The sequence below is a fragment of the Papaver somniferum genome, unplaced genomic scaffold, assembly GCF_003573695.1.
Source record: "Papaver somniferum cultivar HN1 unplaced genomic scaffold, ASM357369v1 unplaced-scaffold_128, whole genome shotgun sequence".
Taxonomy (NCBI): domain Eukaryota; kingdom Viridiplantae; phylum Streptophyta; class Magnoliopsida; order Ranunculales; family Papaveraceae; genus Papaver; species Papaver somniferum.
The window spans coordinates 157,257-162,784 of NW_020621936.1; the positions used below are offsets into that span (position 1 = coordinate 157,257).

The 5,528-nt window shown below is 36.7% G+C and overlaps 2 protein-coding genes across 4 annotated transcripts; one reads left to right on the plus strand and one right to left on the minus strand.

Moving 5' to 3' along the window:
• LOC113331779 (exocyst complex component SEC6-like) lies at nt 1-3,435 on the plus strand. 3 transcript variants are annotated; one of them, XR_003351183.1, is made up of 5 exons: nt 1-250; nt 1,351-1,386; nt 1,479-1,579; nt 2,150-2,352; nt 3,004-3,435. XR_003351183.1 is itself a non-coding variant. In XM_026578418.1 (4 exons), the coding sequence occupies exons 1-4, from the start codon at nt 119-121 to the stop codon at nt 2,163-2,165; spliced, it is 285 nt and encodes a 94-aa protein (XP_026434203.1). In that variant the 5' UTR covers nt 1-118; the 3' UTR covers nt 2,166-3,435. The 3 variants fall into 3 exon arrangements, 1 of the variants encoding a protein (XP_026434203.1); XR_003351184.1 differs by having other exon boundaries at nt 2,150-2,341; XM_026578418.1 differs by having other exon boundaries at nt 2,150-3,435.
• Nucleotides 3,436-4,212: 777 nt separating this feature from the next.
• LOC113332043 (protein MIZU-KUSSEI 1-like) lies at nt 4,213-5,528 on the minus strand. The gene has a single exon (XM_026578708.1). The coding sequence runs from the start codon at nt 5,459-5,461 to the stop codon at nt 4,685-4,687; it is 777 nt and encodes a 258-aa protein (XP_026434493.1). The 5' UTR covers nt 5,462-5,528; the 3' UTR covers nt 4,213-4,684.

Here is a 5,528-nt window from a genome sequence, read left to right on the forward strand (position 1 = left end):
AAGATATTTCATTTCAGTCCATATTGGCGTTGCGGACATAGCGGTACTTTAAAATGATTAGGGTTTCATCTGTCAGTAGGAACCTGGTTTTATATATTCTAGAGAAACGATAGTTACGATGGTTAGAGAAGATTGTGGAATCGAAGCTAAAGAAGCTGCAGTTCGTGAGGCGTATAAATTGTTACCCCTCCCTGAACTCTTAGCATCAATTTCTTCTTGGATCAAGTCTCGTTACATAGCTCGCCAACAGGTAGTTATAGTATCATTAAGTACTTTAAGTTAATTTTCGTTTTTACTTTCCGATTACAAAGAAATTTATGTTGAACTGACAAAAAAAATAAACCCTCCAATTCAACATGAATGATGGAAAAAGTAAAATAGGTAGGCATTAGTTCTTGAATATATGTTTTAATGTTTAGGGGTTTTTAGGGTTTAAGGGTGATTGGAGAGTAACTTGGACTCTTTGGTACTTAGAACATAGAGTAGAATGGTAAGTTAAGATTATTGATTGGAGTGGGGACATTAGGAGAAAGGTTTCTGTTTATGGAGAATATACTTAACGGAAGCATAATGCACTGAGATGTGTAACCAATTTTTAGGCAAAACACTTATGTTACACTTTATATATTTTAAAAACGCAAACCAAAATTGTTTACCTTGCAGTTGTATGCGTGTATGCTTGAATTGAAGATTTCTGAGAAATTATCCTTTAATCAGAAACAAAAAAGGTGGTGTCCTTATCAAGCCAAACAAAAGTGAAAATGTATGCTTGTTGCTAACATACAATTTTGTCTTTAGTTTGGTTTTAAGGACATCATCCATTTCGTTTTGGCTTCAAGGAGAAATCTTAAGAAATATCTTTTCTTGTTAAAAGATATAGGTAATTTACTTGAAGCACAATGTTTCTTAGTTTTTGCACATGATTGCATTTCCTTGAAGCAATTTCAGTTATCTATTTGTCCTTGAGGTTAATTCTCTAGAATTCATACATTGACAAATTCAATCATCGTATCTTTATGGGGTCGAAAATATGTATAAGCTTCTGATGAACAGTTCTATGAAGCTCACATGTAATGGGCATTCATTTAAAAAGAGTTGCGCTATGAATTTGAGGGATTTGTTTGGTAAATCGTAGAAAGGAACATATTCAAGATGTCCATGTTTTACTTAACAAATATTTCTGCGGATTGTGCACTAACCTCTGTCAGAGTACATCTAAAGATGCTCACATCAGCTTGCTGCACTCTCTAATTAGTTATTTGTCCATTTGATGGTAATTCAGTTACTTCATAAGTACTCATTTGTCGCTGTGTTTTGTATTGGATGGTGCTTTTTTCTTACAATATTAAGCAAATGATGCACCTCAGTACAATGCTTGCAGAGCAGGTATGTTTGTTAGCTTTTCAAAGTATTAAACCTGATCTTGTAGCTTCCATCTTGTACAGTTTCAGTTTTAACCAGACTGTCTGATTATGCAGGTGGATCAGACACGGTCTGCGCTAGAAGCACTTTCCTTATCTATCTCAAAAGACCATAAACAGTCTAGTAGTCTACATGGAAACTATGCTGACATCAAGAAGTATGCGAGTCTGATCTGCTGTTTTATATCACATCTTGCATATATAACTTAGTTTTACTTTATGTACTTATATTTAGGTAGCACAGTATCATGACATATATGTATTTTTCCTTTTCTTTTTCTTAGAGGCATATACTATTTAAGGAGCAAGGACTAAGATCTGATGTTGTTTTTGATGAAAATACTACGTATCTCCTGGTTATGATTGCACATGTTTGCTTATGGATCAGGCTATGTCAAGAGTGTCAAACTCTAATTGAAAATTATGAGCAGATAAAGCTTCTTAGTAACATGAGAAATAACCTAAACACAACTTTAAAGGTTACGCCAGCATTTCCGTCGTGTTTTTTTTTTTATTTGCCTACGTTATTTTGTAACTGTAGTCAATTCAGTTAGAATACATATATTGTCATCAGTCTAATATTTATATGCATGTTTTCAAAATTGCTGCTCCCCCTCGTTTATACACTGGGTATCTGAAAATAGCTAACCACTTGCTTAGTCATCCTACTTCTTCTCCAGTCTTCATTTGCTGGCGTTTAGTTACTTAATATTTTCGGTTTTCTATAGGATGTCGAGGGAATGATGTCAACTTCTGTTAAAGCTTCTGAAGCAATGGATTCTTTGAGTGATAACAAAGAACTCATTAACACATTTGAGGTGCCCTTATCTGGTCTGTGTTTTTGCCGAAAGTAGAGGTTGACAACTCTTGATGGAAAAAGGAGATTTGTGTTAGCAGCTGCAGGCTGCAGCATCTCATAAGTAAGAAGTTGGTAAGCTAAAGTGAGATGTGATTTTTTAGTATTTCTTTTATATTTATTCATACTTTAAAGGAAACTTACAATACACATTTGATTGATAGAAAGCTTACGAACACTCCTCAGTAACTTACGTTACCATGCATGACTTCTCTACCTTATGTGTGGAAATGAACACCATAACAAGTATTATTCGGTTACCATTTGAGAAATGCTACGGATAGCTCTATGAACCACATATATATTACTCCTGCCGTCCTTAAGTAATTGATCCTTTCTTATTTGCACAACTTCTTAGGATTTTTGAGTTTTTTTTCCTTCCACTTATACCCTAATACATTCTAATAAAGCTTAGAAGTGGCATATCTCTCAAACTAAACAATAGGTATTTGTAAATTTTATATCATTGAAAAGCTTTTTAAAAGACTTACGGAATTACCAGAGTAAACTCTAATTTGTAAAAAGGATTGTTTTGGAAATGTATCATATACCAAGGAAATATCGATTTGGGACAAAAATAAAAAGGAAAAGTATCAATTACTTTGGAACGGAGGGAGTATTTTTTGAAGCATTTTTATGTAATGATTATCCATGGCTAGAAAGTCTTATTCATCTGCGGTTGCACTTCCAATTAAATGTGAACTTGATATCTTCTTCTTCTGATAGGGTTGGTAGACCTACTTCAACTACAGCAATCTGTGTGATTCTGGATCTGTGTTTATAGTATAACTTGAGTGAGCTGGGCAAGTTATATTAACCTGCAACTCAGCCTAGTTGGCCACAACATATTGCTTTTCATGTTTATCAAATGATGCTTAAGCCTGGACTGATCATCTGCGTTTTTGCTGGTTAGTGATTACTGATTACAGTGGTATTCTAAACCGATTTGATTGGGTCCAAGGTCTTGAGAAATCAACCACTGTTTAATACTGGTTACAGTGTAATTTAATTCTATCTTCTTAATAATTAACAACCAATATTTTTTTATCCAATAACCTTTGTTCTTTACCATAAACTTTTGGCAGTTCGTAATTTGAAGATGTATATGGGACGTGGGAAATGTATAGTAGACTACTTTAAACTGGCTAATTTTTTTTTTTCAAGGCTATTCTCTTGCTCTTTTTTCCTTTTCTTTCTCTATGTTTATTACCCCACTACTTTGTCCTTCAAATATGCAGAGCTCATTTGCAGATGATGTAACTATAATAAAGCGTTCTCCACAGTGAATATTTACTGGGTTTTACCAAGGGTATGTTGTCAACAGCAGGTAGACTTATCAGTATAAATTGCGAGTAATAATTCATGGGGAGACTTGCTTGTCTCTAGGCCCTCACTTCGGGATTGTGTTTCCACTATTTAGCTCGCAGCATTGTCTGATTCTGATACGAAATCATTTCAAACCAAAATATTGAAGTTACATAATGTGGTGCTTAAGAGCAAGTCTTATGGTGGAAGAGTTACATCTTCCACGCCACCTCAGCATTTGGAATCGTGGATGGAAGTGCAAGTGTAGTGGTGGAATAGTGAAAACACTATTCTTAATAGCGCTAAGAAAACGCTATTAAGAATAGCGTTTTTTTCTCAGCCGTTAGATTTCAACAACTCATCCTAAATCTACGGACAAAATAAAACGCTATTCTTAATTGCGTTTTGTTAGCGCTATTAAGAATAGCGTTTAACGCTATTCTTTTTGGCGTTCACATGGATTCCACGAACCCTTCCACCTTGCTTGGATTTTCTGTGAAAACCCCAACTTGGAAGCCATTAGACTTGACATTCCATGGTTTTTCCACAATTGAAATAGGTTGGATTCCACCATAAGACTTGTTCTACATAAATTCAAAATTTCAAATGCATTCGAAGTGCAAGGTTATCTGAGTTTGCCCCAAGTAAAAGAAGCATGAAAAGAAAAACCGGAGGTTTTAACACTAAAGAACAACCATGTTGATGAAAAGAAAAATCTGAGTTCAATGGGCAACAAAACTCCCTTTCTTAATGTATACGATTCTTATCTTCAATTGCACACTAGATTAAACCATGCCTCAAATACATCAATTTCTCTCTTCTCCTCACTTCCTGCAACTAAAATGCCTTGCACATCTAATCACCTGCTGTGAGCTAATGTTCCCTGTTAGGAGGTCTATTTGTGTTATGTCATCAGGCTCTGCACCTATCAAGTCGAATCTAATGACTTGAAGAGTTGCGGACTGTTATGTTTGCTTATCCACCGAGCTGACTGTTATGTGAGCTCCAAGTGATAAGGCGCGCCACACGATCCAGAACGGTGGAATTTCACATATATCGTCACAGCAAAATACAACAATCAAGCTAATCAGGTTATGCATCATCAAATTCTTACGAAGAATATGCTGAGTTCAGGCCCGTTGTTGCCATCTGGGCTTAACATGTACAAAGTCTCTGAATCCTTTGATCCCACGACACGTTCGAAATGGGCACGCATGTATGCCAGTTCACCGTCAGGACCTTCGTCCTCTAGATTCCCAGGCAAGACACCAGCGCCCATCGATACAGCCTTTAGAAGCTCCATTATATGGAGATCTTCCTCGGTCGCATCCCTCTTAACGCCATAGCCACTCTTTTTCCCATTACAATACATGGTCCATAGTGGTTCATCAAGCAATTTCATTTTATCCTTTTCAGCTCTTTTTTCACATTCCAGTGCTATTCTTACCATACCAGCGGTCATTTCCTTCTGTAATACAAAAGTTTGAATGGCTAATTCTAGAACCAATGTAGGTAAGCATTTGGGAGCTTCTTGTATAGATAAACTTACTCTACCTTTTCGATACCCAAACAACGTACCGGTTATTCGTGAACCCGCAACAACCCGGTGACCTTCGGTCAATGTACTATGTATAATAGGAAGTTTACACATCGGTGTGATGATAGGAAATGATCGAAAAACTGAACGGAAAACTCGAAAAACTCTTTTCTGTTTCTTCTTATGGTGTGGTTCGACTAATGAGACGGATGGTCGCGGTGGCAGCGGTGGAGGTGTTGGTGGAGCTGTTGAATTATCCGATGGGTTTTCCTTGGTGGTAGAAGTAGAATTAGGCTCCCCCATGAAAGGTGCCTGATCAGAACCAACATGGGGAGAAGCCATGAGAGAGAGGGAGAGAGAGAAAGGGGGTAGGATTTTTTGTGTTTGAGATGGGTTTGCGGGGAGGGAA

Coding starts and splice junctions, on each gene's coding strand:
- LOC113331779 (XM_026578418.1), top strand. CDS start 119: ATGGTTAGAGAAGATTGTGGAATCGAAGCTAAAGAAGCTGCAGTTCGT. Junction 251..1,350: donor GTTACATAGCTCGCCAACAG/GTAGTTATAGTA, acceptor TACAATATTAAG/CAAATGATGCACCTCAGTAC. Junction 1,387..1,478: donor GTACAATGCTTGCAGAGCAG/GTATGTTTGTTA, acceptor CTGATTATGCAG/GTGGATCAGACACGGTCTGC.
- LOC113332043 (XM_026578708.1), bottom strand. CDS start 5,461: ATGGCTTCTCCCCATGTTGGTTCTGATCAGGCACCTTTCATGGGGGAG.